The sequence below is a fragment of the Oenanthe melanoleuca genome, chromosome 21, assembly GCF_029582105.1.
Source record: "Oenanthe melanoleuca isolate GR-GAL-2019-014 chromosome 21, OMel1.0, whole genome shotgun sequence".
Lineage (NCBI taxonomy): Eukaryota > Metazoa > Chordata > Aves > Passeriformes > Muscicapidae > Oenanthe > Oenanthe melanoleuca.
The window spans coordinates 1,449,940-1,460,814 of NC_079354.1; the positions used below are offsets into that span (position 1 = coordinate 1,449,940).

The window sequence follows — 10,875 nt, forward strand, 5'->3', positions numbered from 1 at the left end:
CCATTGCAGTGCCTCAATCTCAGCAGCCCTTACAGAAAAACACCATGGAGAACCAGTTTACATCCTTTTTATTGTATCTCTTTATTATCTTTGCTGGGAAATGAAATCAAGAGAGGAGGAAGGGACAAAAAAAAGAGGAAACTGGTGTGTCTTTCCAGGAACTGGTGGCTCTCCATCCATGGTGTGTGTGCCCTTCTCACCACAGGGAGCCTCGGGGGCTCTCCCTTTTCTGAGCCCCCAACCAGGCGTTTCTTGCTGGGGAAAACCAGCCAAAATCTGGAGCTCTGTGTGCAGATTCCCCCTCCTCAGCACTGGAGCTTGCTTCCTTGGCATTTGAGCTTGAAGTAGAAGCGGTAGGAATTGTTGTAGGAGTGCAGGGTGCTGGCGAAGCACGAGGCCACCGCGGTGTCGCACAGGCAGGTCTCCCTCTCGCACCAGCTCTGCTCATCGCCTGCAAACAGGGGGAACACCGAGCCCTGCGGTGCCTTTCCCGGCCGGAGCCACCGGGGGAACGGGAAACGGCAGCGTGACCCTCCCCAGCCTGCCCACATCCTCGGTGCCCATTTCATCACCCAGCGGCCGGGAGCGGGGCTGGGTTCACCCAGGGATGCTCTCCCGAGTGCCCTGCTCCGGCCATGGGTGTCTGAATGTTCGCTACTCACTGCAGGTGATGTTCCCACCGCTGGAGGTGAAGCTGTACGGGGTGAGCAGGGGGCTGCAGCTGCCCTCCCTCAGCCTCCTGTAGCAGCAGTCGTGGGCTTGGCAGCACCTGCGGGGACACCTGGTCAGACCACGGGCCCTGCAGGGCAGGGCGAGGTCCAGCCTCAAATTTAGGGCGATGGAAGAGGAGGCGGCAGGGCAAGACTCGGCTGGGAATGGTGCAAACCCGCGCCCAGAGCTGGAAGGCAGAGGCTGAGAGGGGAATTTAGGACTCAGGGCTGGGAATGGTGATCCGGTGTGAGCACTCACCGGTCGGTGGGATCCACCGGGGTCCCGGTGTCAGCACTCACCGGTCGGTGGGATCCACCAGAGTCCCGGTACCAGCACTCACCGGTCGGTGGGATCCACCGTGCGAGCAGTCACCGGTCGGTGGGATCCACCAGAGTCCCGGTGTCAGCACTCACCGGTCGGTGGGATCCACCGTGAGGGCACTCACCGGTCGGTGGGATCCACCGGGATCCCGGTACCAGCACTCACCGGTCGGTGGGATCCACCAGAGTCCCGGTACCAGCACTCACCAGTCGGTGGGATCCACCGGGGCCCGGTGCCAGCACTCACCGGTCGGTGGGATCCACCAGAGTCCCGGTGCCAGCACTCACCGGTCGGTGGGATCCACCGGGGTCCCGGTACCAGCACTCACCGGTCGGTGGGATCCACCAGAGTCCCGGTGCCAGCACTCACCGGTCGGTGGGATCCACCGTGCGGGCACTCACCGGTCGGTGGGATCCACCAGATCCCGGTGTCAGCACTCACCGGTCGGTGGGATCCACCAGAGTCCCGGTGTCAGCACTCACCGGTCGGTGGGATGCACCAGATCCCGGTGTCAGCACTCACCGGTCGGTGGGGTCCACGGCGCTCCCGGAGCCGCCGATGCCGCAGAAGCAGCCGTACCAGCCGTAGGAGAGCAGCGCGCTCCGGCCCGTGGCCGCGCGGATCAGCCGCTCCAGCTGCAGCACGCTGCCGCCGCCGGGGCGCAGCCCTGCGGGGACACCGCGGATCGTGCGGGGCAGGCTGGGCCCGCGCCCTTCCCCGCACCCTGCTCCGGGCATTGCATCGCTCTGGCGTTCCTGGAAACCTGCACTTTCAGCATCGGAGCCGCGAGAAGCTTTACCCCCTCCTCCAGAGTTATGGAATGGTTTGGGCTGGGAGAAACTTCAAGCCTGTCTTGTTCCATCCCTTGCCGTGGGCAGGGACACCTTTCACTACCCCAGGTTGCTCCAAGACCCATCCAACCCGGCCTTGAACAGTTCTAGGACTGGGGCAGCCACAGCTTCTCTGGGCACCCTGTGCCAGGGCCATCCTCTCAGGGAGGTTGGTTTTTCACTCTGGATTTGGTCTGGTACAAGATATTTTGCCCTCTGGACTGGTTCTGCCATGCTGCTAACTCCAATCCCCCATCACCAGGATCAGCCATGAGCTTGGCACAGGGAGGAAAGGTGACAAGAGGCCTCCCAAAATAAATATGGATCTCAGCATCCCAAAGCTTCCCCATCACCAAGCCCTCCAGGACTGCAGCAGTTCTACATTGAGCACCAGGGAGAAACTGCCAGAATGAAACAGAAACCTGAATTATGCACAAAGACTCAGGGTCTGTAGGTGGATTCCTGGGACAGCAGGGCACTTACCACAAGCCAGGAGCACGGCAAGGAGGAGATTCCTCATCCTGGGGCTGCCCTGGAGAGGGAACAACAACAACAGCAAGGATGGGTGATGATCCAGGGGCAGGACAGAAACCTCTCCAGTGCCCACAGCAGGGCCATGGAGCCAGCTGGGTGCCCCTCAGGTGACATTGGTGTCACTGTGGGTGCACAGGGCTCTGAGGCATCACTGAGGGAATCCCCATGGCTCTGTAGCCCAGTTTGGGATGTGGGGCTTGGCAGGGATGCAGTGGCTTGGCCTGCCTGGGGCTGCTGGAGCAGCTCAGGACCTGCAGCTTCCCCCCTGAGCTGCCTGAAGAACACCAGGGCAGTGAAATCCCCTCTCCTTACCCCAGCCAGACCTGCAGCTCTGATGCTGCTGGCTCAGCAGGGTGGGTTTATATCCCTGCCAGGCCCACCCCCTCCTCTATCTGTGCTGATGGTGTCAGTCGTCCTAAGCCAGGCTTGCCTGGAACAGGGGCCAATTCCCATCCTTGTCTTCCCCCAAAAAAATGAGTTTTCCCACAGCAGTGAGCACCAAAGCTTCCTCCATCATCATTTCCATTCCTGCCTGAGGCCTTGGCCATGGTTTTAAAATCCATGGGATTTGGTGGCTGGAGAAATGGGTTAAAAGTGATTTACACCCAGGATGGCACCTCAGAGGCTGTTGAATCCTTTTTCCAGGTGTAGAAGCAGAACTTTGGGCTCAGTGTTCCCTCAGTTTTGCCAGCTGACCCCCTGAAGCCTCAAAGGTGGTTTTCCTCAGCTCCTTCTATGCAACTGCCCCCCAAATCCATGGCTGCATCCAAATCCAGCTGTGCCAAATTGCAAGGGAGAGCAGCAAACACCAGGATTGCAATTCCTGGGTCTGCAGTTTTCCTGTCTGCCCAGGGGGAAGGAGTCTGTGAAATTAAACCACCAGCAGCAAAGGCTGGAAAAGCCATGAAAACCCAATTTGGAATCCTTTGGGAATACAGTTTATTTAATTACCATAACCTAAACATGATACAGAAACACAGGGGAGACAGAAAACCCGAGGAGATAAGGAACAAAAACTGCTGTTTTCCCTTGAAACCCTGGGGCCAAGAGCAAACACAGACACAAATGCAGGTGATAAGTGATAAGCAGGGCCCCACCCCAGGGATTAACCACGCTCCTAGGGGGGAAATTTGGGTTGGGAATTCTAAAGGAATGACTGGCTGGTCTGGAGTCAAGAAGAGAAACCTTTGCTGAAATTCCTGAGAGCCACCAAAGCTGACATTGGAAGGGATGTCACCTCTCAGCTGCCCTCCAAGGTGCCAGAGCTGTCTGTCCCAGGCTTTTCCTTCCCTCTAACCTTTTATTTCCTGCTGCAAGTGGAATAAAACCCCATCCAAGCCTGTTAAGGATGGGGAGCTGATATCTCACCTTCCTCCCCACTTGCCATAAGCACAAGAAGCCATTCCAAAATATCAGTGTGACATCCCCAACCCCTGCTTTCCCCACCTGGTTTTAAAACCAGGGCATCCCTAATAATAAATCAATCAATCAATCAATCAATCAATCAATTAATTCCTTCCCATCTCCTCCACAAAACACTTCCACTGCAGAAGTTTTTCCCCACTGTGGTAGTTGTTGTCTGTGTTGCTCCTGCTTTGGCATTGCAGGCCCCTGGATTTGGAGAGAAAATCTGGGGTTTTGCTGTAGAGTTTGGATAAATCTGTGTGAAAAGCATTGTCCAGAGACATAAATGGAGAGCAGAGGGCTGAGGTCATGTGCATTTGGGATCCACACGTGGTTTTAACCAAATCCCCTCATTTTAAGCCCTCCCTCTCTGTGGAGCATCCACTCAGGGGAGTGCCCACATGAAGCTAAACCCTGTGTTTAACTAACCTACAAACTCAAGGTTTAAAAACCACATATGAAAGTTATTATCCCATTGGAAATGTGGAACTTTTCAGCCTTCCTATGGAGCAAGGAGAGCTGGGTATCAGCCACCCATCTGTTTGCTCAGGGCCTTACTGAAGTGTAAATACCCTGTGTGCTTTGATCTGCAACATTGCTAAACATCCTGGGCTGGGGTGAGCTGATAGGAAACTATTTCCCTACTTATTTTATTTCTTTTTAGTGCACAGGTTGGCCTTGATCCTCCCACCTCACAGGGTGGAGACCCCAAGTTTATGGTGGAAATTTATTGCTTGTTTCTTGCTGCCCTCGATGGGCATCTGTTAGTGGGAGCAGCAGCTGCTTAAGTAGGAGTGGGTTTAGAAAGGGATTAAAGGAAGAGATGGAAAAGGTCAGTGTTATATGAAGTGTCCCCAGAAGGAAAACTGACTCAGGGATCATTTGTAGCCCGGGGGATCAGGACTCACCCTCCCTCTCAGCTGAAGCTTTCCCAGCACAAAGAAACTCCCCCAAAACGTTTGTTTTAAGTCCCTGTGTGATCTTGTGTGTTAAGTATAATTTTAAAAAGGTGTTTTCATCATAATCCATGAGTTTGGGGTTTATTTGTGTGGTTTGATTCAGTGGTCACTGAATAATGTCACAGGGAGGTTAAACCCTGGCTTGTGTTCTTACCCTGCTGCCTTTGCTCAGGACGGGCTGTAACATCTTGGTTTTAAAATGTTAGGGCTCAATCCCAAAGATTTGGGTATTTCAGCAGGGTGATACCATTGTGGTTTTGCTTTGGGTGGGTTGTAGGAATGGGAATTCCTGTGGAAGGGCTGGGACACCTTGGGGTACCACGGTCACCCACGGGTGGGGTGTGTGAGAGGCCCCTGAGCCACCCCCTGCTCCCCCCAGTCCCTGTGTTCAGAATCTTCCCCATGTCCTGGGGCTGCTCCTGTGCCATGCCAGGGCCTGAGGCCACGTCATGGCCCCTGCAGAGCCCCCAGCTGTCCCTGAGCCTGGGGACATCCCCCAGGACCACGCTGGGATGTCACAGCTGTTCCCAGCCCTGGCTCCATCCACCCCAGGACAGCCTGCTTGTCCCCATCCCTGCATCCACACTGGGGCATCCCAGCTATTCCCAGCCCTGCTTCGAGCCCTTGGTCCACCCTGGGACATCCCAACTGTCCCTTCCCTGGATCTGTCCCTGGATCCATCCTGGGACATCCCAATTGTCCCACTCCTGCCTGTCCCATCCCCGCTCCTGTCCCTTTTCCCTTTCACATTCCTATCCCCGCTCCCTTTCCCATTCCTATTGTGGTTCCCATTCCCATCCATCCCGATTCCCACTGCTGTTCCCATTGCCATTCCTGTCCCCATTCCTATCACTGTCCCCATTCCCATTCCCACCCTGTCTTCATTCCCGTTCCCGTTCCCAGGACCTGTTCCCATCCCTATTCCCCGTTCCCATTTTTATCCCTATCCCCATTCCAGTTCCCATTCCCATTCCCCATTCCCCATTCCCATTCCCGTCCCCACTCCCATTCCCGTCCCCACTCCCATTCCCCTTCCCCATTCCCATTCCCCATTCCCATTCCCCATTCCCATTCCCCATTCCCATTCCCATTCCCATTCCCATTCCCCATTCCCATTCCCATTCCCCTTCCCCATTCCCATTCCCATTCCCCATTCCCATTCCCCATTCCCATTCCCATTCCCCATTCCCATTCCCGTCCCCATTCCCATTCCCGTTCCCATTCCCCATTCCCCTTCCCCATTCCCATTCCCCTTCCCCATTCCCATTCCCCATTCCCATTCCCATTCCCCATTCCCATTCTCCATTCCAGTTCCCATTCCCCATTCCCATTCCCATTCCCATTCCCATTCCCATTCCCCATTCCAGTTCCCATTTCCCATTCCCATTCCCCATTCCAGTTCCCATTCCCCATTCCCATTCCCATTCCCATTCCCATTCCCATTCCCATTCCCATTCCCATTCCCATTCCCATTCCCATTCCCATTCCCCATTCCCATTCCCATTCCCATTCCCCATTCCCATTCCCCATTCCCGTTCCCATTCCCGCGCGCGGCGGGGGGCGGGGCTTGCCGGGGCGGGGCGGGGCGCGCTCCCGGAAGTGCCGCGGTCTCCACGGCAACGGCGCCGAGCGGCGGGCGCGGGGCAGGTGAGGGACGGCGGGGCCGGGACCGGGACCGGGACCGGGACCGGGACAAGGACCGGGACCGGGGAGGGACCGCAGCCGGGACCGGGTGAAGGACGGCGATCGGGGGAGGGACCGGCACCGAGATGTGGCTGTGGAGCCGGGCTGGAGAGCCGGGCTCTGCCGGCGGGGCCCGGCCGTGGGCTCAGAGCCAGGCCCGGCTGCGGCGCTGAGCGCTGTGCCTGGGCTGTGGCAGCCTCGCCGGGACAAGGGGCAGTGGGCAGGGACTGGTGCACAGGGAGTTGCACCTGGACGTGAGGAACGGCTGGAATACATCTCCCGGAGATACTGCAGACCCCCCGCACAGCAGCCCGAGCCCCGTGCTCTGGGCTGGCCCTGCTGCACACCAGGCGAGCTGGCATCGTCCCTTCCAGCCGGAGCCAGCCCAGGGCAGGGTGTGGAGTTCGCGCCCTCCCAGGCCCTGGGTCACGGATTGGGGCCGCCTGTGGGCACAGCCCTCCGTGGCTGTGGTTGCCCATCCCACCCTCAGCAGAGCCCGTGTTTTCAGCCTGTCCCACTGACATCCACCGTGCTGGGCAGCGCGGACAGTGGCAGGGGGTCCCACCAGGGCTTCTGCCAGCTTGGTTGCTTGGGGGGTTATTCCTGGGAGTGGCAGCGTTACTGGGGTATTTGTAAGTGCTCCCTGCGCTTGGGAGCTCTGCCTCAGTGCAGGCGTTGTTGCCTTGGAGTTTATTTGTTAGCAAGGGGAAGGCACAGCCCCTGTCCCTCCCACGGGCTCCTGGGGAGCTGGGATGAGTCAGCCGGGCCAGTGTCCCTGTCCCCCTGGCGGGAGGCTCAGGAGGGACAGGCCGGTCACTGGGGCTGGGCTGGGTGTGCTGGGACTCTGCCTCGGCCGTGCTGAGCTGCTGGAGGAATGAAATGTTAAATAACAAGTTGCTCTTCATCCCTCCTGCACCCAGGTGTGCCTGGGATCACCCAAACCAGCTGTAAGGCTTTGTCCTTGGTTTTGCTGAACTCCCTGAGGTTTGCATTGACCCACACACTGCTGGGGTGACAAACAGCAGCTGAGTGTGACTGTGTCATTTTTGGAGAATGCCAAGCAATGCAAGGTGACCTTTTTTTCCCCCTTGGTAAATGCTGCCACAAAACCCACAGGAACAGAAGAGGAGGTTCCCTGTGGCACTTCTCCACAATGTTGTGAGGTTGTGACCCAGTAGCTGGGCTGTCTGTGCTGGCATAGTGAGAGCTCTGAGCACAGCTTCCTTTGTGGAACATGCAGCAGAACGTGGCTTCCTCCTTAGAGGAGATTGTATCACAGAATTATGGAATTCTGAGCTGGAAGGGAACCCACCAGGATCATCCAGTCCCACTGCTGGTCTTGAACAGACTCCCCAACAATCCCACCGTGTCCAAACTCTCCTGGAGCTCTGGCAGCCCTGGGGCTGTGACCATTCCCTGGGGAGCCTGGGCAGTGCCAGCACCCTCTGGAGGAGGGAAGAACCTTTTCCTGATATCCAGCCTGACCCTCCCTGACACAGCTCCAGCCATTCCCTCAGGTAAATCATTCTGTGTTAAGCAGCTTTTGTCACTGGAGAGTCAGAACAGGTTTCTGTGTATTGATTCAGGGGTTTTTAATCTCAATGATCTTGAGATATCTTTAAAATATGAAATATAGTCAGACTTAGTCCAAAATCCACAATGGGAACTGAATCTGCCACTGCAGGAACAGTGAAAAGGCCAGAGCTGTGCTCTGAGCTTCACTCAGCTCCCATTTGCACTGAGTTTGCAGCCTCAGAAGAAAGAAATTGTTCTTTCCATCAAAAAACTTGCATTCAGTGGTGAAGGGCACAACTCCCCAAAGCTCTGGGTCAACTTTACACAATTGCTGCCAAAGCCAGTCCCTACAAATAACACATGTCCCACCCTCAGTGACTCAGCCCTTGCTGCAGCACAGGGAATGCAGTGATACCCCAGATTTATTCTGTCATTACCTGACACAAAGCACAGCCTGGGGGTTTCAGGGAGGCTGAACTCTCCTGGCCAGTTCTGTAACTTGTCCCTCTGCTCCCAGCCCCCAGGTGCCATGGCCACAGCAGCTTTTGGGGACTCAGCACCAGCTCAGCTCTGCTTCCCTCTGGGCACAGCTGCTCTGCCCTGGGCCAGCACTGTCACCATGCACGTCTCCAGGCCCAAATCTGCCAAGGGACAGAGGCCAAGCCTGAGCCACCGTCAGGCCATGGAAGCCTGTCCGTGCCACGTGCCATCCTCCCCACTGGCAGCCTCTCCTCGGGAATTACTGCACAGCCAGAGAGCAGCACTCACCAAACCGGCCTTCCCACCTGCCCAGGTGTCTCGAGAGAAAATCCCAAAGCTCCTGCAGCAAGTGCCCTTGAGGAGCCCCTCCTCCTCCCTGAACAAGTACCGGGTGCTGCCCTCCATCGTCGGCAGGGCCGCGGGGAGCGAGGGGCAGCAGCAGGCTCCCAAAGCCAAGGCTGTCTCTGGAGGACAGGGATCTGCCAGCACATTGTCAGGAAGTGACATTGCCACTGAAGAGAGCTCACAGGTGCACTGTGCCCCCGGGCAGGGGGGAAGGCAGGAGGGCCTGGAGGAGCCGCTCGTGCTGCTCGCTGTCCGATCTCCCTCTGGGCAGAGGTTTGAGCACCACTTCAAGCCCTCTGACAGTCTCCAGACAGTCCTTGCCGTGGCAGGACAGAAACTGTTGGCCAACTACCAACACTGCAGGGTTGAAACCATGGAGGTTCCCCGGAGGAGCTTCTGTGACCTCTCCAAGTCCCTTCAGGAGTGCGGGATCCTGGCCAGGTCCGTGCTGTGCATCCGACGGGACGAGCACGATGCAGATCTTTAGGCACACAGGGCTGCTGTGGGTCCTTCTGCTCAGTGGGGTGCATTGCTTCTTCCAAAAAATGGAGTCTGATGCTTCCTGCACCTACTTCTTTATCTTCCATCTCTCACAAAATCCCTGTGAAGCAGAGTTGTGGATATGGAATAGTATTTGAAATAGTATTTCAGATGCATAAACCTGATTGATACAGAGCAGCTCGTGTCACCTGTGCCATCACCAATTTCTGCCTCAGCACCACCAACCTCCAGCCTTTCTGGTTTGTTGAAGTTGCTCATGTTCTTTGAAATCTCAGGTTTCCAAGACCTCTCCCCTTGTCCTTTTCTATGTTTTGGGAAGGCACCACTTCTCTGAATGCAGTAGCACCATTTAGGAAAGTAGAAACAGAACTGCTTTAGCTACAGGACCACCTTCAGTAGCTTATCATTATCCTAAACATCTTTTCAAGAGACTGAAAAGGAGATCAAACCCCAAAACCATCTGGAAATAACAGTAATAACACATTAATGAGTTATTGTGAAGTATTAAATTGCAAGACTGATTGTAAAATACCTGTGAGGGCTCAGGTGTTTCTGGGTAACCTCAGTCCAGCTCTGAGATTAAATCATCTTTTTAAAAACAAATATTTTTTATTTTGGCTGTCTTGGGGAGCAGCAGGATTTTCTCGTTAGTCTTCCTTCTTTTATTTGGCTCATGTGATCCATAGGTGGATAGTTAAGAAGAAATGTAACAGATAATTCCATTTAACTCCTCTACACTGAAGTGAGATAGTCCAAGAAGCAAGTGCTGCTTTGGGAATTTTTAAATAAGATATTAATGGGATTTGACTGAGAATTGGCTCAAGGAATAAGCCATCTTTTACTAAACCATCATTAAAAGGCTGGTTGGATGACTTGGCAGGTTTAGATAAACACAATGTGCTTGTGCTAAAAAAAGAGAAGTATCTTCTAGTTTCTAATGGAATTTCAAAGGCAGTAATTTTTAATCTCCTTTAAAAATGGACAACTTGCCACACAGATGAGTGAGTTTAAATATTTTGAGGCAAACCCAATTTATTTTGAAGCTCAGTGTACAACTCTGCACCAACAACAGGAGCAGAAATCTGATTGCTGGTGCTGGCTGAGTGTGGCACCTGTTGATAAATCAGGTGTTCAGGGTCCAGCAGCTTTGTAAAACCAGTATCAGATGAACAGTGGTCCCTGCTGCTGTTGGTGATGGGAATTGCTCAGCAGCAGTCCCAGATATTGAAACACATGGATGCCTTCAAGAAAACCACAAAGTATTTCCCTTGGTTTCATTTTCCATGTTCCCTTCAGTGTTAGGTAGTTAATTCCCTATTTCTGCCTGTTGTGTGGACTGTGTTACTCCCACATTTCAGAATGTTTCCATCCTGTGTTAAATAAAACCTTTTAGCCTGAAACTTGAACTTTAAATTATTTACATGAGCTGAGGTTTATCCAGCATACCTGCTCTTAAAAAAACTTTCAATTGGATGGCAAATACCTCAGGGGCTGCCAAAACTGGCCTTTGGCTGGAGCTGCCCTCCAGAGCACCTTGCTGAAGTTTGTGTCCTGTTGCAGCCAAGGAGGAAGCACTGTGCATCAGTGAGAGG

General features: G+C 54.7%; 2 protein-coding genes across 3 annotated transcripts; one reads left to right on the forward strand and one right to left on the reverse strand.

Annotated features, from left to right (window-relative positions):
- Positions 1 to 51: 51 nt before the first annotated feature.
- On the reverse strand, positions 52 to 1,769 carry LOC130261841 (phospholipase A2, membrane associated-like). Its single transcript, XM_056508445.1, has 3 exons — positions 1,555 to 1,769; positions 663 to 769; positions 52 to 451 (listed from the first exon to the last, which is right to left on the reverse strand). The coding sequence occupies exons 1-3, from the start codon at positions 1,767 to 1,769 to the stop codon at positions 306 to 308; spliced, it is 468 nt and encodes a 155-aa protein (XP_056364420.1). The 3' UTR covers positions 52 to 305.
- Positions 1,770 to 6,352: 4,583 nt separating this feature from the next.
- On the forward strand, positions 6,353 to 10,761 carry UBXN10 (UBX domain protein 10). 2 transcript variants are annotated; one of them, XM_056508053.1, is made up of 2 exons: positions 6,353 to 6,406; positions 8,475 to 10,761. In XM_056508053.1, exon 2 carries the CDS (start codon positions 8,487 to 8,489, stop codon positions 9,267 to 9,269), a length of 783 nt encoding a protein of 260 aa, XP_056364028.1. In that variant the 5' UTR covers positions 6,353 to 6,406; positions 8,475 to 8,486; the 3' UTR covers positions 9,270 to 10,761. The 2 variants fall into 2 exon arrangements, with proteins under 2 accessions (XP_056364028.1, XP_056364029.1); XM_056508054.1 differs by lacking the exon at positions 6,353 to 6,406 and adding an exon at positions 7,543 to 7,959.
- The last annotated feature ends 114 nt before the right edge of the window (positions 10,762 to 10,875 follow it).